Raw genomic sequence first — 22823 nt, forward strand, 5'->3', positions numbered from 1 at the left:
TTCTCTTGAAGCCTATTTGATGAAAGGAAATTGGTTCTCTTACTACATGTTGGCAATTATTTTAGCACCAATGCCCAGAACTGGAGCTACCCTGAGAAGGATTTCCTCCAGCTTTGCATCAAGGTGATTCCTGTGCTGTGCAACAAGCACATGAAAATCTCTTGTTGACTGTTAGTTAACCAGATGATCAGTCTATCACACCTCAGGGAGTGTATCGACTAGGAAGATAAGGCTTCAGCCAGTCAGTGACAGACTATAAATTGTCTAACCTTGGTTTATTGCAGTGTTGTGTTAAAGCAATATATAATTTCTTATGTTAGCTATTTACCTCACATTTGTTTAACAAAATGTTGTTCCACAGAATTTAGAAAAACTCCATTCTTTCTCCTTTGAGGAAAGTAAATTATATATTATAATACTATCTATATATCAAAATGTTATATATTTTAAGATATAACATAATACACACACAAACATAAATAAATTTTATATATGTAAAACGTAAGTAAATTTTTATATATATATATACTATATATATAAACATAGTAGCCTCCACCTAGCAGTTTAGAAAAGTGCAAAAAGAAAAATCTAAGGCTGGCCAAAAGGAGACAGCCCTGCTAGATAAGTTTTCTGAACCTAAGATCATGCAAACTTTAGCTAAGTTTGTTAATGGAAGTATCTGAGCACCATCCCAGTCTAGTTCACAACTTGACATAATATCCAAATGGCCCAATTTCTTTTATGTTTGAGAATTAAAGCTGCTGAACTTTTTCCATGGGATAACATAAAAGTCTCCCTCTCTATACATATGCATATATACAGTCTGTAGAGTTTAATTCAAAGGGATGAAACCGTATGAAATTTGGATTTAAGTAATTAACCCTTGAACGCATCTTCAAAAACGTCAGCCTCTAGAGAAAATTGTATTTAATGTTTTTATAATCTTTGGCATATTTGCTTTTCCTAAGTAACTATTGCTTTCCTGTTTTCAAATCTGAACTGTAAAAATATTTATATAACTGGGTGGAACAAGTCAGAAACAAAAGGTGGAACAAATGTAAAGCAGTGAGCATTGCATTTAGCTTGACTGATTTTTTTAACTGAGAGAAATAAGAGAAAACAAAACAAAAATCAATGTCTCTGCGTGGCAGCTTACATAGCAGCAGACAAATTATCTCCTACCCTTACAAGATCATGCTCTTAATGTATTGTGTCTCAGGGGTTTGACAGAGTTATATTTTGCTTTTTACCTTTTGGGAATTATTTTAAGACAACCAGCAACTCCAACAGTCTCATGCTTGGTACTCTTCTTTGGCGTATGAACCCGACTACTAGTGCTCCAAACTTAAATAAAACCCAACAAATCACCCACCCCCCCCACCCAACCCACCCCCTGCCCCCAAAACTCAGAAGAAAAGCATCAGATCAGTGCTTCTGCAGCATCTGAATAATTATATTGTTTTCCCAGACTGAGAAAGCAAGCCATCAGTTTACCATCTGAAGAAGATAAAAATGTGCAGGGTTTCCTAAGGTTAGAACTCCTTTGTGTACACCATGCCTTTCTTGGGTACATTTGTACAGTTGAAGCCACTGGAGGAGATTTCTGTTATCTTCACTTATCACTGGATAAAAGTCTCCTGAAAGCTTTTCTTCTATGCTTTTTAAAAATCAAAATCCTAGGTTTAAAATAAATTGACTGTACTGCAGCTTTAGCGGGAACATCTGAAGAAAGAGCTTGACCATCCACTGCCTGTGTTTCTCTTAGGTCACGGAAAAAGGAAGGTTAATGCAGCTTAGCTTGCAAGGAAGAGGGTTGTAGTGACTCAGGTTATGCATGATTGCTTATTGAGCTGTGATAACTTGATTAGGAGTCCAAGTACCAAGTTTTGCCATGAAATTCACCTTTTCGCAGGGCTCACTCCCAAATAAAACCACTTGCAGAGAGAATTATGTATGGACCCAAACCTGAATTTTTTAACAGCCTGAATATTTGCATTAACAAACCTGCTTCATAGTTTGGGTCTACATAGTTCAGGTTTTTAGATTGTATCTGAACTCTATTTTCTGGAGTCAGGCTGAAAGGAAAAGACCACCGGTGTTTCCTAAGAATGCTTTATTCAGATTTGTTCTTCCTGCTGTGTGAGGTGATGGGAGCTCTAACAGTTTATATGGTGATTTCTGTATGGAAAAGCACGAGAAGGGGTCCCTAGTCAAAGGGAAGAAAGCAAATTTCAAAGAGTTGGTTTTGGTGTGGGGTTTTTTTCCCCCCTTTTTGTTTTCATTTTACTCTGAAGATGAAAATTGTCCCATATGGCTGAACTACTCACATCTTCCCCCACTAGAAAGCAGATCCTTGTGGAGTGAAAATTGGCTTCAGAACCTGAAGTATGAAATTCAATTTTTATACATATTTCAGATCTCAGGTTTTGCATATCTTTGTAGCAGAAATAGTCATTTGACTGAATTTCTCATCAGAAAGTAGAGCTTTAGCAACTCAAAGTCATCCATTGCAAACGACAACTTTCTGCAAAAAAGCCTCACCAGATTCAACAATTCTTATACAGAGCTATTACTACTACTAGCCAGTTTTAAACATTTGCCTGTCACTGATGTCTGTATTTTTATTTCTATAGTCTAATATAAACATAGGAAAGAATGAAGTGTGGAATCTGATTTGAGAAGCAAAATGTAAATAATACTCAAAAAAATATACAGTTTCAGGATGATTTTCTTCCCCGTAACTCCCAACCACCCAACTGTAGAGTCCACAATGACTCGGGTCATCCAGACGCAGGACTGTACAGTCTTGTACTGGGACATACAAAAACCCAGGGAATTGTACAATGGAACTTGTACAGCTGTAGAGATTCAGATTTACCCAGAACAAAATCTACATCATTTTAGTTTAATTCCAAAGGTTTATTTTGCAATCACTGTGCATGGACATAGTTGATCACACACACGTAACCCACTTGCAGTACTTGTACAAACACCATCTCGCAGTACCTCATCCCAATGTCACAGACAGGAAAAGAGAACATGGCACTACACAACACTCACTGACAAACACATGGGCTGCAAGCAATTTGATACATTCAACAAGAAAAAGCAAATTATAAATTGCTGATGTTTTCCATTTTGTCCTCTCATTGCTGGAGAAGCTATAGCAGCATAACAACGGAAAAAACCATTACAGAACAACTTGAAGAACAACACAAAACTCGTTTGGGTCAGAGATGAGAAAGTTAATGCAGTACCGGCACATGTGAAGTTTCCTCAGAAACTTCCACAACCCAAGGCAGAGGAGGCTGCAGCTACCTTCCCCAGCCAGTGAGCAAAGCACCTGCACACATACATGTCTGGAGACTGGAATTGCTTTTAACCTGTACCACGGGCTGCAGCAAACCACTGGCGAGATGTGCAACCGCTGTCCCATGGTGTACTTGGTCTGCAGCAGCTCTCTTTGCAGCCGGGCAGAAAGTGCCTGTCTGGACGGTGCCTATCTCAGGTAGGGCAAGAGATGGGCAAATGGGGTTGCAGAAGAGAAAAACACAACCCCCTGTTGTTACTGCTGTACAAGCCCCTGAGCTGTGATAGGAAATTCTATCGAGCCATCTCTTTACCAACACATTCAGAGCTGGGCTCCAAATGCAACTGTAAGCAACTGTAAGATGATTTTATCTTGTTGCAGAAGTCCAATACAACTGCCGTATCAGGCCAACGTGATATTTTATTGAAGGTATCCAATGGCAACATTATCAACAAGTAATGCCTGTAATGTACATTAATGAACGGCACTAAGTGCTAAATTCTCCTAATTCTAATAATAATGGTTTCCAATCTTGCCACCTTGACTCAAATCAGATCACATCGTACCATGTTAGTAGCCCCAACTGCAAAGTAAGGTAATACTCAATCTAAATGAAAGGGTCTGAATTTGCCAGTCTTGCCCTGCAGGCAGAAGACTAGTTTCTTCCCGAAATTGTCTGGAAGGGTGGCATTCAAACTCACTTTTTACATAGCCATTCACTTAGCAAGCCTCATGTAACACATGGAATAGGCAACTAAAGCCACTGAAAGATGACATGTTCATGTGCTATGTATATAATTCTATGAGTGGTTATTAGAAAACATTTTTCTTCAGTTTTCTCCATAGTATTTGATTAGCTTCCGGCTACGATTATCAGTTGGTATAACCCTGATTCACTGTTTCTTAACAGTAGCACCAATACCATAAATCTGATTTTTCATTCTTAATTCTCTTGCTCATATATATTTTCATTTTCTAACTTGCTGTTGTACCTCTATCCCAGTAAAATAGCATAAATTCTGGCATAAAGGCTCAGATCAATTCTTCTTCTATTACTCAGTAGTGAAATTGGCCTATTAGGTCAGCTTACAATGTGTGCAGTAAATATGCCACATATAAATAAATCACAGTATAAAACCATATACATAATTTTGTAATAACAGCTGAACATTAGGATCTCTGATTTTAATTTACAGTGTAATTTACAGTGTAGAACAAAACAATGAACAGCTTATCACTCGGGGAAATCTGAAAAAAGAAACCCCAATACTGGAAAACAATTCTCCATTGTGTGTGTATACATATATGAATATAAATATTAATCTGTATTTGGAATATATATATTCATATATGTATTTATGTATGTGTGTATATATATATATATGAATACATATACAATTTTTTTTTTCCAAAATGCTCCAAATGTATGAACTTCTGGATTAGTAAATAGAACTTGTGGAAGCAGCTGGCTCTACCTACACGCTGCACTTGCTTCTTGTGTCGTATGCCTGAGAGTGGCTCTAAGACTTACTGACTTTTCATATAAAACAGCTAACTTTTTAATTTAAAAGTGCTTATTACCCCCTCAGCATCCAGGTACCTAGAAGGATCAAGAAAAACTATTATCAAAATTACAAACTGGAAAGGTGATGTTAATAAAAAAAATTCCACATGGAAGGGAATGGATCACCTAACCACCTGCTGAGTCTTTCTATCACGAAATTAAGCAGACTCTGAGGATAGTTTTACAAAGCATTTAATAGCTTAGAAACTTATTAACATGAACTAGGCCTGGAGCTTCAGAATCTAATGCCCAAAAGAAAATTAGTGTTTAAATAAGAAATAGGCACCCAAATTCCTTTGGAGAGATCTGAGTGTTAAGAAGTGACATTTACTGGGTCTCAGGGAAATTTTGGCTCCTAAGACTTGTTTTAAAAGGAAAAGAAAAGCAAAAAAAAAAACCCCAACCTAAACCAAAACCCCAACCCTTGGAACACTTGGTGTTTGATTTTTTTTTAATGCTACACTACTACTAGTTCTCTCACTTCTCTCACTATGAGGTTTAATTTTCATTTCATATTAAATCTTCTACAGCTATTCTTAAAAAATAAAATTAAAAAAATATATATATCCACAGAAATGCAGTGCCAGCAAACCCAGAAACTAGAGGCAATTCTACTACTAGACAATCAGGATTTGCAAGAGACAAGGAAACCCATCAGGACCTGGAGCTCCCTGTTTGTGGGAAGGTGGGGATATGTTCAGACAAAGCAACTGAAAGTTAAAATAGCTGGAAAAGGAATGGGAGGTGAGGGGAGTGTCACGAGTCTTCTTTCAAGTCCTCAGTTCTCATGTGCAGCTTGAATGACATATTGGGAAATGTGGAGAAATGCAAGCCGGTACCTTTTCAGGTTTGCCTGCACTGATTCTTAGCAGACACCTGCTGGGACCTCTTCCCTTCTCCCTGCCTCCTCCTCCTCCTCCTCCTCCTCCCCGGCGACTGCCCGCACACCTCCCCGCGAGCACAGAGGGGTGCTCAGCCAGCTGCTGCTCACAACCTCCGCCACTTTACTTCTCTGAGTCTACACTCCCCACCCAGCCCACTCACCGCAGCACCTATTTTACAGGTGCCCAAGAAAACTCTGGCTCTTACTTATTTAATCTGCTGCCACTACTCCCACCTCTCATTTCCTCAACCATCACCCTAGCTGCTAACAAATGCACCCGTACTCACTTGAAACCTATTCAAGGGGGAAGCAGTTCATGCTGTCACATGAAAAATACAAGTTGTGCACTACTATAAACGTACTGAATGAAAAGAGTATGTTCTCCCCCGTCCCCCAAAAGAGCATCCTGGGTTTACACAATCCCTTTTTTTGTTTCCCCATTGTTCACCGAAGACGTGAAGTTTGATTCTTGTTCTGCACTTGATTTCCTCTCCCCCGGGTAGTGGTTCATTTCTTGCATTTCTAAAGATACTTTATTCCTTTTGGCAAATGCTTGGCTGATCTCATGAAATGTCTTATTTTTTGTTTCAGGCAGGACAAAAAACAGGTAGGTAGCTCCCGCTAAGCAGATGGCAGCAAACACTAGGAAGCAGTAGGTCTGTAAACCAGCCTGTGAATAGAAAACAAAGGAGATGGTCATTACGAAAGGGACAAGATTCAAAAGAAGAGCAACATCAGGAATGGTTTGAAAGAAAAAATGGGCGGTATGCAGCAATTCTTAACCAAGTACAGTAGGTGCTGGCATTCATTGCAAGTCAGAGTGCTTAGAAGTTCATAAAAATGCATGAATCGTTAGTTCTTCCAACACTGCCTGTGGCCCACCGATGGAAAAGCAGAGGCGCGCAGATCTGGCAGAGGTGGTTCTGGTTCCTGGCAGAGGCGCGCAGATCTGCAATCTGAGCGACGCTGGGAGACACCAGACGGAGCTCGGGCACTGCGGGTGCGAGGAGAGCAGGTGGCAGCAGGGCTCCCGCTACACGCGCGGCTTAACTGAGCCTTGCGCTGCCGCGGTATTTCTGGAAATGAGGCAGATGTTTCACCAGGTTGTTCTGCATACTGCCTCGCAATTTCTAGGTACGAAAAATGAAGCATGCTTTTGCAACACCATGCACCTGTACACAACACATGAGAACCCTGCCATAGCCCGGGGCATCTGCATCACAGTAGTTACAAGCTTTGAGATTTGCAAGATAAACAAGGAAAAAACCCCAAATGGCAGACATTTGTGTCATTTCTAAGGTTACCGGAGCTTACAGCAGGAAAAAATCCATAAAACGCACTTCTTTCATGCTAGAAACTAGTGTAAGAATTAACTGAAAATGAAGTACAGGCCGTATTTGAATGTTTTGCTTTTTACTTCACTGCAAAAAAAAAGTTATAGACACAAAGAAGTTAAGTTATAAACTGATTATAAAGGCTCCAACCAACTAGTAGCAGTTGCACTTCACTGAAACATAAGTATTTCTTGCCTGGTGATTATTAGATCATTTAATAGCTTTCAGTTACGTTTCAACAGTACAGTTTTGAAAAATATTTGATAATTACAGTATTGCCAGCTGTGCTTTGTTGAACTAGGAAGAGGTTTGGTATTGTGACTCCAGTGAAGCCACTGCCTGCCTCTGAGGAAACCTCCGTTCCTCCTCTATCGATTTACCTCACTCTGTGTCCTGAAACCAAACGTCCAATGAACCCATATTTTTGACTTGTTTTTATTAACAAGGCTGAATTAAACCAAAAGGGGTATCTCCAGCTCCAAAAAAAGGTGACCTTTCTGTGGTGCCTTGCGTGAGGTCATGAATAGCAATCACGAGGAGAGCCAGACCCCTCACACATCACCCCAGGTGTTGCAAGGCAGAGGTTACCCCAGGGAAAATGACCCAGGACGGAGGAAGCAGACGTGGCTTCCTATATATAAATATTTACAATTGCCATTAAAGGTATGTATCTGAAACAATTTAAGACAGAGCTAGACAATGATGCAACCCTGCCTTTCCACATTTTTCTAATACACTCCCATCGTCATTAGTTATACCGGTCCCACACTGCAGGCTGGTTAAGCTCCCTGCTTTGGGGGCTAAGCACGTATGCAATTCCTAGAACTATTTTTATGTGTCACTTGCTCAGTATACATCATATATGGCATGGAAGAAGAACATGAATTCGTGTGTGGAACAAGAAAAAAAAAATAGAAAAACCCTTTCCTGCAGGTGCTTTTTAATACCATGGCTGATTGCCAGCCTGCCTAGTCACAATGTTTTCCGTGGATAATTCATTACCTAGTCCAGACCTTCGACTCCTGTCTGTAACAGGAAAAGCTGGAAAGTGCATACTCTGATATTGACTATGGACTCTTGAGATCATCAATGCTTTTTTGTTAAATCCTAGAAGCACGAACTCCTGAGCAACCTGACAACCACAAGCCAAGAGCACGGGTGATGAGGGGGGGAAAATATTTCAGCATGGGAACAGATGAGACTTTCAAGCTTATACAGAGACAGAAGCAAATGGATTTAGTAGACAGGAAAGAATAACTTCACAGTGCCTCATAAATCATCCTGTCATGTTAAGAATTCAAATTTTGCATCTGGATCTTCTGCATTTGAAATTGTTGTTCAGCCGAATGGTAGAGCTCCAATCTGGAATCATGTTTTTTGGTTTTTAAAATCTTCATTGAACTAAATATCCTTTGTGATGAAAACAAACCATTAATGCCTAGTATGAATGAGCCTGGCAATCAGATGCCACAAGTTACCTGCGTCTCTTGGTGGTGCAGCCACAACTTTGTCCCACCTTTCTTATTCCTGTTTATTTATTTGCTCTCCATTATCTAAATTAGCGTTTATTATCTTTGATTCATGTCTCCTTAAACCTTTTCTAACTGAGCTGAACATTCTCATGAGTGCATATTTTATTTGCAATTATTTTACATAATGTATTTACATTTATTAGTAATAAACTTGCTCTCCTTAATCTCTGCAGATCCCTTTAGAAGTAGCCCCCAAGGACCTCCAACTGAAGTTCCATAGAGAACAAGCTAAAAATTAAATTTTGTTACAAATCCTACAAATGGGATTGTGGGAAGCGACCAAGACTTTGCACTCCTTGTGTTCAGCAGGATTAGCACAATGGAGCCCTAATTCCCAGACAGGAACACAGCAGGGCAATCGCAAAATGCCCTTTTCTCACCAGCTAGTCCTCAGTCATAGTATTTCCTTGAAGCTGGTTATTATTTTACACACACAGGAAAGACAATCACTCATATTTATGAGCCTTTTATAACTCATTCAGAGTTCAACTCATATCACCTAAACCTGCATTTGGCACAGAAGAACGTCACGTGTGAATTAAATTACTCGTTATAAATACGAAACCTTCTACCTTCTACCTACCCAACACTGACAAAGGATGTAGGACAGAAGTACAGGATAAAGCAGAAGGAAAATGTTAAATCCCAAATTCCAACTCAATAGAAACCTTTAGTGGGACATGGGTGGGATACAGCTCAGCCCAGATGCTTAATTCATTTTTATCCGTTTCTGATGTATTCTGAATTGTCTGGTGCCAGAGGAAAGATCTGGGGGGTGGAACAATTAATAGATCAGCCACAACATATCTGATGTGCCCATCCAGAAGGTAGGATAATGTGCTGGGAAAAGGGTAAATGCTGAGTTATTGAATGGTGGCTACTACAGAAAAGGTACTGATAGACAGACCTGACAGGAAAATGGATCTGTGTCTTTGTTCCATGAATACTATACTTTCTCTTATTTATATTATATTATATTATGCCCATGTGTCTGTCATTTACTCTTTGACATCTGTAATCTCCAAATCCATAGTCTCTCTTCATTGTTTTACTCCTTCCAACTTGCTAGAGAAAAGACCTCTATAGAGACTGTGCAGCTGCCACTAAAACTAAAATCCCAGAGTTTTGCTTATCTTGGGCTGGGGTGGGAGTAAAAAACTGAGGAAGACCTTCAATTAAAGCCTTTGGTGGCAAAGCACAGATACTCTGCAACTCTGTGTATTTGGCCCAACAGACATGGTCTCAAGATCCTTTACTGACATGTGCATTCTCGATACGAGAATAATGACAACATACACGATAAAATTTGAAAAGGTAAGTATTTTTCTATATTTAGTGACATTATTTCACTAACTACATGGAATAGAAGCCTCAGTGTTCAAAACCTGAATACTTGTATCCACCTGAAGAGTAGTTTGACTCTTAATAAAAAATATCATATCCAAACAGCTGGAGAGGAGGGTTAAAAGAGGAAGGGAAGGGCTGGGGAAGAAGCAAAAGCAAGACAAATCTGAATGGAAATTCTAACTAAATACAGAATAAATTCAAGGAAAGTATGCAGTTTCTGTTACTTCTCAGCCTTCCCACATAAGGATGGGTTACCTCCTTACACTCAGCTTGCAGCAGCACCAGCATCAACTCTGGCCACGCAGGAGGCACCAAGCCAGCCCCATCCGTGCCCCCCAGCCCCCCCGCCCCGTCCACTCAGGCAAGTCTCTTCAGACTGCCTGCACGTACTGCTCAGGTTCAGAACAAGCTGCCAGCTTCACAAAGGTGCTTCTCCTCCAACACCAGGCAGGCTTGCCAGAGCTAGGAACACATGTCTTTAGCAATACTTGAAGCCAGGCTTTTAAATACAAGGTTAGAAACCAAAAGATTAGAAGGAAGACAGATCAAAGCACCGCAATAATCCATGATTTGTAGCTGTTTTCCCCTAACTTCTCTTCAGTACAGCCTCCTGCATGAACACTCAAGGTTCAAAGCCACCCAAAGTTTCAGGTGGTTTCCTAAAATACAATGGCTCTCTCTCTTGATAGGCTCACAGATATTTGTTCAGAGTCCCGGTCAGATACACAGGTGAAAAAGTCTGTGAAAGGCCAGGCTTGCTGTGGGTTACTGAAGGTCACCTGCCCTCCCAGGGGCACACGGGAGGGCAGGAGAACAGCAGACACACTTACTGATGCAATCTCCTGAGGAAAGCACCTTGGATACCTACAGCCTATTCCTAGTTAGTCAGCAGGCTAATAAAACCTCTCCAAAGCAGGATTTACATTGGATTTTTCAAGGCTGGTGAGGGCTATTGCTATACAGGATATTTAAAAGTTAAGCATAAACCGTTAAATGATCACCTTCTATTTTCACACCAGCTTTCTAAGGAGGCTATTTAAAACACAGCATTTCTGAAAATGTCCTGCCAGATGAATCTTGAATTACTCATTTTTATCTTCTCTTTTCTGCAGCTGATCGAGGCTCTGTATTTGTCAAAAAAAAGGTAAACCAGGAAACAATACACCTAAGACGCACATACAATTACAACAAAAACGAGTCAACATCAAAGGACACAGGCAATTCCCCCAGATCAGATCCCAGGTGTGGCCAGCAATCAAACCTGACTTTGAGGATGAGATGTAGCTGTGTAAGCCAGGTGTATGAATAAGTAGGAGCAGCCCAGCCACATTTTCTTAAGCAAAGAGGTTAACAAACATATTCTCAGCTTCTGTAGGGCTGCTATACACATTAGGCAGAATGTACAGGCATTTCCTCCACCTCCCTTTAAATAAATGGCAAAGAATACTTAATTTTTACCATTGTGAACAGACTTAAAGTGCCCAGAATGAATGAGCAAAAGAGCTCATTTTTTCAAGCTAAAATGTAAACTGAAACAAATAAAAAACCTGGCATTGAAATGATCAGATTTCTGGTTTTGACTTAAAAAAAAATAAACAATTTGCCACTTCTAAAGTCTGCTAGCTGAGAACAGTCTTCCTGGTAATAGCTTACATGCTGTGAACACCATAGTCTGGAAAAATATAAAAGTAGTTGAGTAGAACATCATCACGTACTATTTAATGACGGCTGCTTACTGACTTAACTCATTCTGTAGCAAAGGTTAAATTCTAAGCAGGACTGTGATACTGAAAACAGGAAAATACTCTAGGGCAGATACAGCAAAATAAATGAGCAAATGAACAAATTCTGAATCAGATTTAGCAAGTTTAACAAATTAATACTTTTAAAACAGAACTTTTGGCTCTTCCCAGCAAATGCCAAAATGTGATTCTAAATTCTCAACTTGCAATGTCACAGCCCCTTGGCATTGGCAATGGATGCTTGCATTTGGAAGTTGCCATGAAGATTAGAGTCATGCTATAGGGGTCAAATTGAATTTTGAAGGTCAAATGACAATGGTTAGATGTCTTACTAAAATGATCATCAGCAAACCAGTTATTCATGTAGATATTTGACTTTACTTACTTTTCTTCAAATTAATATAACCCACCGAAACAAATGGATGAGAGAGTTTGTGTCCTGTATCCCTTGTCCCTCTTCAGTTTCAGACATAATTTAAGGTCCTGCTGAAGGTGCAGGACAATGAAGAAGGACAGAGCACTAAAATATAATGTATGAAACATATTTCCTAAGTAAAAAATAGAGACATTTTCAGACATGAACTGCAATTTCAACCCCAACCCTCACACATTCATTACCTCCTCATAAAAAAGTTAACAGATCCTTATATTTTATACTTGAAGTGGGTTGCTTCTAATTAAGAGCATTTTTTCTCATATACAACCTTCTGATAGCCTACATTTCATTTTCTCATCTTTGAGGGGAACTTTAGCCATTTCCCTTAATGCAGGTGCACCGTAGTCACTTTAAACATCAGATGTATTTGCAAAAGCTTAACATAGCCTGGCTGAGGGAATCTATGTTTAGGCTTCTGTGCACACCTTTGTTATTGAAATTCTTGTACTGCATAATAGAAAAAGTCAACAGGTATTATTACACAGTAAGGAAATAATAAGGAAAACCAAAAGACAATCTTGCTGGGTAAATGAATCTTGATGCATGAGCAGGAAAATCTCAAGTGTAAAAATAAGGAAGAAACAGAGCAGAAGTGCAGGAGAGCCTCCGGTAACAAGTTTAATGACTCAGAAGTATTACTTCACAGGCAGAAATAAATTAGCTTCTGAAAGGAAGAAAATAAACACACGTATAGGTCTTTGCATTGTACTAGTAAGCAATCTGAACTAAGGCTACAAGCCTTGTAGCACCTGTATCCCATGCGATAACGAGCTCCATCTGCATCACAGATCCAAGCAAGTTATTTTTCAAGACACTTCAGTCTAAAAATAAAAGAAAATCAAAGTTTCCCAATTTCTAGCTAGTGACAATTTGTACTTTACTTCTTTCAGATACCTTCTACCCTAATGTAAGTAAAAATCTTATATGAAGAAGACACATGAAAACTCAAAAAGTACTGTCTTGGAGTTCCTCACTTAAAAACCCAGCTAGTAAAAGCACTCACTATTTGGGGGACACGAAGTCCACCCAGCTATTTGTTCTCCTTTCCTGTCATCTCAGCATCTGCCTCTGCCTCTCAGCATCAGCATCTGGCAACCAAAGCGCCAACCTCTATGCCAGGGCACAAGAATTAGACCTCCACCCACCAGCTCAGAAACTGGGCACAATCTGACTACAACGGGCTGCAATGAGCTGCACATCTACAGCTATGTCCTCATTTTAGTGCCCTTATGCAGAAAGGTTAGGCAACCATCAACGTTCGACGCCAAGGATTTCTTCATTGAAAAGGTGTTTCCATGCCACAACTACAGAGGATATAGGCAGCTCTTCATAATAAATATTTAAAAATGATCTTTTGTCACACACTTTCTATTTACTATGTAATCTCCTTCATATCCTTCTTTGCCCATGCTCTTACACTGTTCATTATCTTAATTTTCTGAGAACAAAGGTATTGATAGGACTTTTTAGTTATTTTAAAGGTTTTCCTAATGTTTGCTATGGCTCAGAATACTCTATCACCTTGTTGGCTGAACCCTCCTGTGAAAACACACCGTTATGGGAGGGACGTTGATGGGGTGCAACAGGACAGCCCCCAAACTTTCCATCAACTTCTCAGATGTTATTGAAGCCTGTCCCAAATCAAGTGACTTGTTTGTCCATCATAAAAAGCACATAATTTTCCATTGCCAGTGATCTGGACAGGAATTACAGAGGTCATTTCTGTCAGTTGCTCGGTTCCGCAGCCTGAAGAGCCCATCTATAACTTAAGCTTTTTATGCAAGTCTTCACTAAGGTCTGAGTGTTCATCTCTGGAACCTATAGAACAATATGTATCTACTTTATCAACATGCCCCAATTTCCAATTACAGGGAAACAATGCAAAAAAATACATGATGGAGGATAAATATAACTATTACAACTTTGTAAAATAAAGCTGTTTTTTTATAACTGGGCAAAACATTCAAACTGCACAGTGACATTTATTAGTCCCTGCAAAAATGAGATATTCTACACTACTGCTCTGCCAGAGAGTTGCAAAACACCTTCCAGTTTATTACTATTATTGCCTCAGTCTTGCTGCAAAAATGCTGCAACAGAATGCTACCTTTCTATCCCATTTTGGGATAACACAAGTTTCTTCCATGGCAGAAGTAAAAGAGGGGAAAAAACCCTGCAGTTCTCAGGGACTGTATGTAGGCCTGGCAAGATGAAGAAGAGGTTCTTCCCATTTCTAACCGAACCTCATTTAAGTCCGTTCTTTTTCCTAAGAAACGATAGCAGCAATTCAGTTCTTTGTCATTTTGATAGGGAACTACATCATTTTTCTAGTACAACCATGCAGACAGAGTTGAAGACCTCCATCAATCACTTCCCCAACACTTCTAATGACTTCAGAACTCTCTCTTTCCTTGCTATAGATGTTTAGCCCCATGGTGCCAAAGGTAAAAGTCAAACCTCAGCCAGGAGTAAAATCAGCTTTCCACTTAGTGGTCCTGTAATCGTAACTGGGTATCCCTCTGCGATCCCTGGTTATTGGAAACATTTGTATTAGGAGGAAAGCCCGAAGATGAGTTGTTCTGGAAAATTACTGATGGGAGAGAGAGGGAACCAAAGGAGCAGTAAAGATGCAGCTGGTCTCTGCAGGGCAGAAAGGTGGAAAAGGAGGGCTCTGGGCGGTCAGTTTTGGTTGCTGAGATGGAGGGTATCCCCCTGCCAAAGCACACTCATCAGACTGAAGGCCAGCTGAATGAGGATGGCACAGGGGCTAGCGAAGAAGGGTACAAAACAGAGGCAAACATAAGCTCAGCCAGCTGCTATCACCATAACCCAGGGAGAGGGGCGATGCGCGTGGGGCAACGGGCTGAGCAGCAGGCAAAGGTAACACGAGAGATGTTTAAGGAACCAAGTATGAAACCCAAAGAATATTCACGGCACATAAAAGTGACTGATTTCCTTATGTCCTCTCTGGCTTACATCTGCTTCCAGTGTGTTACTAGGAAAAGGGAGCATGTTATTCTACAATGTAGTTTAGTATATCCATGCCGAGATTCCAATTTCAATAAAATACATAGGAATTTAATTATTTCTTGAATACGCACTGTATATACACCGTGACTTTGACGCCAAAAAAAGGCTCTGCACAATCTTCTAGAAAGAGAAATTACTATGACAGAAAACTTCTGGAGAAATCTGCTACATTGTCCTGCAGTATAATACTAATTTACCATGTAGTCTTTAGCTGCTTCATAACAATCTAATGGAACAAGCTGAAATATAAAAGAATGCATCAGCAGGTAATGAAAATAACATGTCATGAAATTAATTGCTAATTATTAATGCTTAGTAATTCTTTGTATTTACATGATGCATCACAAAAAATAAACAGCACCTTTTTCTTGGTAACACTTAATTTAAGGTCCTGCTACACCATCGGATTACAGAAGTCTGTCCCTGCAAACTTACCGTTACTGAAGAGTAACAGCTTAACACATGCCTATTCTATTGCACCAGAGGTTTTCAAGCCTCTCAGATTGTGCTTTTCTGCTGCTGTAGTTTGTTGTCCCCTCTGCCTGCTTCAGCTCATTGCACCTATTTCCACATATACATACACTCTAATTTCTGATTTACCAAGTGTCCCTGTTCTCCACACGTCTCTAGCACCAACTCAGCATACCAATTTCTACCAGCTATCACTCACTCTTTAAAATAGATTTTTGAACCGCAAGCTCCAGCAAAGTCAGGCAAGGCCTCAGATTTTGTTTTCAGCAACATGAAATAAGAGAAAATCTAAGGAGATGATGCCAAACAATATCCACAAGTAACAATTTTGAGTCTGGCTAAATTAATAAGGGCGTGCTTGTATCCATTTGTGTATGTACACATTTACAAGATTTGGGTTTTGTTCATCTGAGTGCTTTGAAATTAGTGTCTGTTTATATATGTACCTGTGAGAAAGAGAAAGCAGGAGGCTTATGGAAAAGCAAGCATATTTGTTTTATATGTTACTTAGCCATTCATTATTCTTCTGTTTAAGAAGTTCTTCATTAAATCAAGGACTGGAATAAATATCCTGTGGGATGATGAACTCCTTATGGTTTGTGAGTGACTTAGAGAAACTCCACTGCCTGAAATTCACATGAAGTCTTCAGCCAACAATTAAAAATATATCAAAACCCCCAGCCTGTTCTGTTCAACAGAAGATTAAAACACCAAAAATTTGCAAGAAATAAAGTATCTGATGGCTGAAGGATGAAGTTAGTTAAATTTAAAACAGAAATAGATGCGATTTTGAATTCGTCAATACCTTATTGAGAAGTATGAAATCCATTGGAAACCTTCAGTGTAACCGAGTATTGTACATGTGAGAGACACTCTAGTGCAATTAGGAAATACTAATGCAGAAGTGAGTGAGTGGTATTTGACGGCTTGTACCTTAAACCAGACAAGAATATATAGGTTCCTCTGGTCATATTTGGGTTTATTTTTGTAATGAGTCACTTCTGCCAAAGGGAAAATGATCTGTTTCCTCTCATTATCCATAAAAGAAGGAATATATGAAATAGTAATAAGCTTACAGAAGGATGACTAATATAACCTTGAAGGCCTTCAGGTTAGAGATTCCTCAAATTTCCATGGATGCTTGATTCTTGCCCAAGTTGTTCTGAAATTCATAAGGTTTTCTCTAATGTGTCAGAGAAGTTTAACATTTTCTGATACTTCTGAATTGAAGAAAATAAGTGATCTTTTCTCCCTCCTCAGTTGTTCACCGTTAGCCTTTCCTTTCTAAGATCTTTTCTCCAGACAGAATATTTTTAGGTTTGCTTTCTTTCACTCCAAGTTCATTGCAATTTTTGCTGTTTCTTCCTCTTAATTTTCTGCATTTTTCAAGATTATTTAGCCAAAAGCATCATTACATCATTACATAACTATGCCGTCACCATTTCCAAGGAGTGGAGTAATTGCAGTTGTCTTCTACTTTTTTTTAAGTTTGGATTCTCCTGCCACCACAACCTGCAGCAGCCCTTCTTGCAGTGACACTAAAGTATCACAGTAACAAAAAACCCAAAGCTTAAAGGACCCTTAAAGGAGCCACATGCTGTGTGTACACTTACTGAGAGACACTTCCTGCTCTGAAGGCTTCAAAATGTCAATAAACTCATAGAAAACCAGGAACACAGATGCCAGCCAGTCCATTCCCATTACTAAGGCAGCCTCAGTTCTTGACAAACATCTGTCTGCTTGTCTTCTATAGATCTCCAGTAATGAACAAACTACAATTTCTCCACACATCATTACAGTTACACTATTCTCATGATTAAAAGTTTTCCTAATATCCTTCTTGATGCAGTTATCTGAAAATATAACATGCATTCTCTCTGCTTCGTCACCCTCCTTGCTGGTGAAATCAGTGAACAGAAACAGGCCTGGACCCAAGATAAAGAACGGGGAAGCAACTGCAAGTGGTTCTGGCATGCCTGGAAACTTTCTAAACTAAACTGGCTATCAAAGCACCTCCCTGCTAGAGCTGTTATCTGAACTCACTCTTTGCAATGCTCAGTTACGGCAGAGGACCTTTTGCTGGACCTCATTAAATACGAACTTCACATTCACTGTAGCAATCAATAAAAGAATCAATTAATTCCAATGGAATTTGATAAAAAGGTTTTATTATGCATCGTGGGGGTGGCAGAAGCCTGAAAAGGAAGGCTCTGCTCATATCTGACAGGCAGCAAAAGCCAACTGGGACGGGGACATGTGCAGCTGAGGAGCTGGAGCCTCTGACTGCTATCACTATTCAGCTCTGACCAAAGGGGCAGGCTGCTGGACATGGTGCACACAGCAATAAAATAGCATCCCCCTTTTTAAAAATACATACTACAGTCTCTTAAGTGCTTTATTCTTTCTGTGTAACTACAACTAAAAGGAGTATCCCACTACTGCTGCCATGACCCGACTTTTTGATGTGTGGTCTCATCTACCATTGTGTACTTTGTGCTCAGTCTTGCAGATTAAGGATGATATCAGCATCTGGCAGCTCTGCCCTTGATTACATTAATAAGATTCCTAAGGACATACTACTGGACCAGTAAACACTACTACCTGTGAAGCTGGGTCCGAGTGCCCTGTTTAAAGTGAAACACACTGTTTCCAGATGAGCAGGGATGCCAATCTAAGCTTCTCACATTTCAGGACCCTCTTCTGAGAAGAGGTTTAGGTGCAAATGCAACCCCAATCTGCTTTGGGGTGTGGGTAAGTAGGGAGAGAGAAAGCATCATTGCTGGAGATTGCGTAGTGCTAATATAAAAAGGGAACTACAGGCACTACTATTGTTCCTAATGTATCCATATTTAGTAATCAAGCAGCTCTGTGCAGGAAAATAGCTTTGCCTATTTTCCAGACTAACACCCTTCCCGCTGACAGTGATGAAGATGCTCTTAACTGACTTTGACCTTAAAGAATACTTATTCTCATGTCTACTATACAAACATTCACACTTTCATAGTGTGCAGTCACTTTCCAGGAAAGAAAGTTAAGATTTGACATCTGTCAGGCTCTACATGTTGGAACAACAGTCAGCAAACTTAAGCCATGTAATCTATTATCTTGGGAAAAACAGAAGCCACATAACCACTGCTATAATTAGTCTAATTTTAAAAGGTCTGCAAGTGCAAGTCTAGATTAAAAACACACATTGCTAGGAAGAAAGCACACAGAACACAGAGACCTTTGAAATTCTCCTTTATGCTGCCTACAAACTGGTACGCTTTTGCTCCTCGTGTAAAAAGCTCACTTCTTTTAAATCTCTTTGTGAATTCTAGTCAAAGACTAATTGATGTCATGTCTTAAGCTTCTTAGCAACTTGGAGGGTTTATAAAATACCTACAAGGTAATTATTGAAAAGAATGCTTCAGTCTAACCACACAGATGAACATATTACACATATTGAAATACCTGGAATTACTCACTAAAACTTACATAATCACCAAAACAACAACAACAAAATTAAAAATATATATGTTCTTCTTCCCCCTGGAATTTCCACTGGCTAAAAAAATTACATGGAACAAAGTACTAATTATTCTGCTACTGCTATCTGTTCTAGTCAGTGGATTTAACCTGAAAATCTGACATACTCAGGTTTGTTATCCTGTGATTTAGTCATATATTACCGTTAATGAGATTAGAACAGACAGAACAGAGGCATTTGAAGAGGAAACCCCCAGGGACGAGGAAGACCTCCACGTAAAGTAGGTCTTGGTGAAGGTGGGCTTCCTGCTCCCCCAGTTGGGGACAGTGCTAGTTTTACCCCCAGCATGAAAAGGTCTTCACAATGGCTTACTCCTACAGGAAATAACACTAGCATCATCGACACTCGTGCTCTCATCAAAATGGCATTAGTATTTTTCTTTGAGAAGAAACTAAAGAAACTGGTTGCCTCACATTGATTTCTGCAGACCATTAGTATCACTGATTCATAATGCATAACGGTGAGAAGCATCCCAGCTACACCTGCAGATCTGTGTATCAGGAAGAACCATTTGGCTACTGCTTGCTTATTCTGAAAGACAACGAGCCTGAATGCAAACGTCTCTACTTCACTATTACAAATATTTTGCACTCTCGTACAGGTACAAATTTCACAAAATTCACATTATACAGGAACTTAAAATTGTCCTATTTTGATTTTTTCTTCTATACATATAACTGTACAATCTCCCTTTTCTCTCAAAATGATCAGATACCACTGATCATCTTACAGCATATGTCCCATAGACTCTCATAGACTCATCTGTCCCATAGACTCTTGCTGATTAATTTTCTAAATACAGTTTCACAGAGGGAGAGTAGAATAGATACACCTGTTAATATCCAGAAAGCATCCATTTATTAAGACAGCGTGAAACATTTGTCATGATTTACCCTATAAAATACACTGATTAACAGCAGGAAGTCTCTATTTCTTTTCCAACTTTTTAGTGAGTTTTATTCCAACTCAGGCTTGACAGTGAATAATATTCAATTTTTAAAACTGAGATTAAAACTATTCTCAGAAAACAGCCAAACTCTGGTCTCATTTTAGCTACCATCAGTTTTGATTACTGAGTCCTCTGAATTTAAAAGCAAACACAGAAGTAGCAAATCTTGGAGGTTTTTAAGACACAACTGGACAAGTTCCTAAGAAACTTGGTCTGAACTCACAGCTGACCCTCTCTGAGCAAGAAGCTGGGCCAGAGAACCCCTGGGGTCCCTTCCAGCAGGAATGATTCTGTAACTAAATCCACAATTACCCAAAACTTTTACTCCAAAGACTTTCTTGGTTTGTTATGTCTGCTCTCAAGACATAAAATATTATCCCCATTCCCAAGGGATGATATGAATAAATGATGGAATGATTTGTTGTGGATGACTACAGAAGCTCACTCTCAGCACACTTTCTAAACACAAAAAAATAAAGGTAACCACAAAAAGGACCTTAGTCCCAGAAGCTAAATCATTAGGAAACAAAAGTTACACTGGGAACACATGAAGATGACTAATCCTCTGAGCTTGCCATGCCACATTCATACGTTGAGACACTCTGTTGATATTGTAAAGCAACCAGAAGCCATTTCCATCAATGCATACTATTTTAAAGTAGGTATGTGAATTTAATCAGTAGGGACAACACCTAGCACTTTTTCACAAGAAGACAGACAACAAACTGCCTATGAGGGAATTTGAAACCACATTCGTGCTCTCACTGCAACCTCAGCTGTGACACAACTTACATGCCACATGAAGATTATGTGCTTGGGTGAACTGTACACAAGATGTCCATGATGGAAATGCTTATTTTAGGTCTCAAGAAACTGCATTATTTGGAGGTCTCAGGAGAATTGCTAGCCTTTGGAAGACTTGGTTTCATCTCCTTTTCATTTTCTAAAATCATTTCATATATTAAAGAGTCATATATTCAAAGACTGATTTGTTATGAACACATCAAAAAGAACAGTTGCGCTTTTATATGCCTTCTGAGCCAGAAAGTGCTTTAAAACATTTTTCAGAGGGTGTTAGTCACAAAAGGAATAATGGATGATTTGTAACACTGCGCATCAAAACCGCAATATAGGGCTGAAGCAAGAATCAATATTATTTATCATGATTGTGAGACAAGCCCTGCTGCTGCCCTGTATTATTTATAGCAACTGAATCACCACAAAGAGCAAACAAGGGAGAAAGATTTGGTGTTTGAGGGAGTTTATCTGAGTTGGGTCTTCACCCAGCCAGCTTTCTGTGAGATGCTGACCCCAGAGCATTTCTGCTGAAATTCCAGCAACACAGCTGAAAATCAGGTAAATTTTTTAATTTGGATTAAGAACTTACAGCACTCTATCTTTAAAAAATGTGGCCAGATAGTGTGGTGTTTAGTGTAGCAATTTCATTTATGTGGAAGAACACACTGCACAACTGCACATCTTTCTTTTTTTTTTTCTTTTCTTTTTTTTTTTTAAATTTGAGTCATTTACATAAACTTTTTTCTAAAAAAACCCAGAAAACAGACATTAATTGAACAACCAATACTGTGTATTTTAGGTTCAGATTTTTTAAAGGCAGATGAATGCACATCAATATCCTTCTGAATGCAAGCTGCCTTTGAATCAAATGCCAGAATTAAGCGTTTGCATGTCTCTGTAAGAACAATGACACAACATACCTATTTAGATACAATAATATATTCAATAAGCTTTCCATCAGTTCACACAAATTTTGAACCTTTCTAAATGGCAAACTCATTTTGGTTAGCTCACAAAAATTTGAGATTCAAATCCAATCACAGTGCACTAATAGTATAAAGTGTATAGTATAAAGTATAGTATATATAATGGAAAGGCAAAATGAAAAGTGTTAAAGTTGCAATTATTTCAGATAAAACATTTTAATTCCTTCAAGATTACACAAGCATTATTATAACTTTAGGCATTTTTCCCCAAATGGGTAAATTACTTCTTTTCTACTACATGGTTGAGTCAATGAACATTGTCACGCCCTGTGGCTCCATTCCGAAGAGAAGCTCCCTGCACCACCGCTCACTGGGTGTGAATCAGGAGGTTGCTTATGGACTGCTATGATCTTCTGACATGCAAGTGCCATGCAAAAACATGAGATATGCAAGTCAGAGGAGAGGGCAGAGGGCTGGAGTGCTCACTCAATTACTCCAAATACTCATGAATGGGTATTTTGCAGGAATGAAGATTTGGAGATTTGGCACCCAAATAACAGAGCATTACGACCCAGTTCTAGCACCTGTAGGAGCATTGAAATGCTTTGGAAGGAGGGGTCACCATGTCTTTATGAACTGTTTCATGTATCTCTGGTCTACTGGCTTATCAAAGCTGTCTTTGTCTCTTAACATCTCCTTGTTCAGAAAAGCCTCATGCCTTCGTTCTCAAGTGACAGCAATGGGAAAGAGATACTGTTGAGCATCACTCAAGGTGATATGTTTGACATTTCACAAGGTCAAGCTCTATGTTAAACCCAAATCTGAAATGCCTTCAGACCTAAACCCAGATCTTTTATAATTTCTCTGTATGTTCCAAGATCACATGTGATAACGCTTCTTCAATTATTCTATTTTGCACTAAAAAAAGATTTTAAGAAATGCACATTTTTTGACACCTACTATCAGACACCT

General features: G+C 39.2%; 1 protein-coding gene across 1 annotated transcript in view; it reads right to left on the bottom strand.

The window, feature by feature from the left end:
* Positions 1-2898: 2898 nt before the first annotated feature.
* SLC2A9 (solute carrier family 2 member 9) overlaps positions 2899-22823 on the bottom strand; it is a 138759-nt gene continuing 118834 nt past the window's right edge. The window contains exon 14 of the mRNA XM_030023672.2: positions 2899-6427. Coding sequence (XP_029879532.1) covers positions 6170-6427 — 258 coding nt within the window. The 3' untranslated portion in view covers positions 2899-6169. The remainder of the gene's footprint in view (positions 6428-22823) is intronic.

Source organism: Aquila chrysaetos, chromosome 1, assembly GCF_900496995.4.
Source record: "Aquila chrysaetos chrysaetos chromosome 1, bAquChr1.4, whole genome shotgun sequence".
Classification (NCBI taxonomy): Eukaryota; Metazoa; Chordata; class Aves; order Accipitriformes; family Accipitridae; genus Aquila; species Aquila chrysaetos.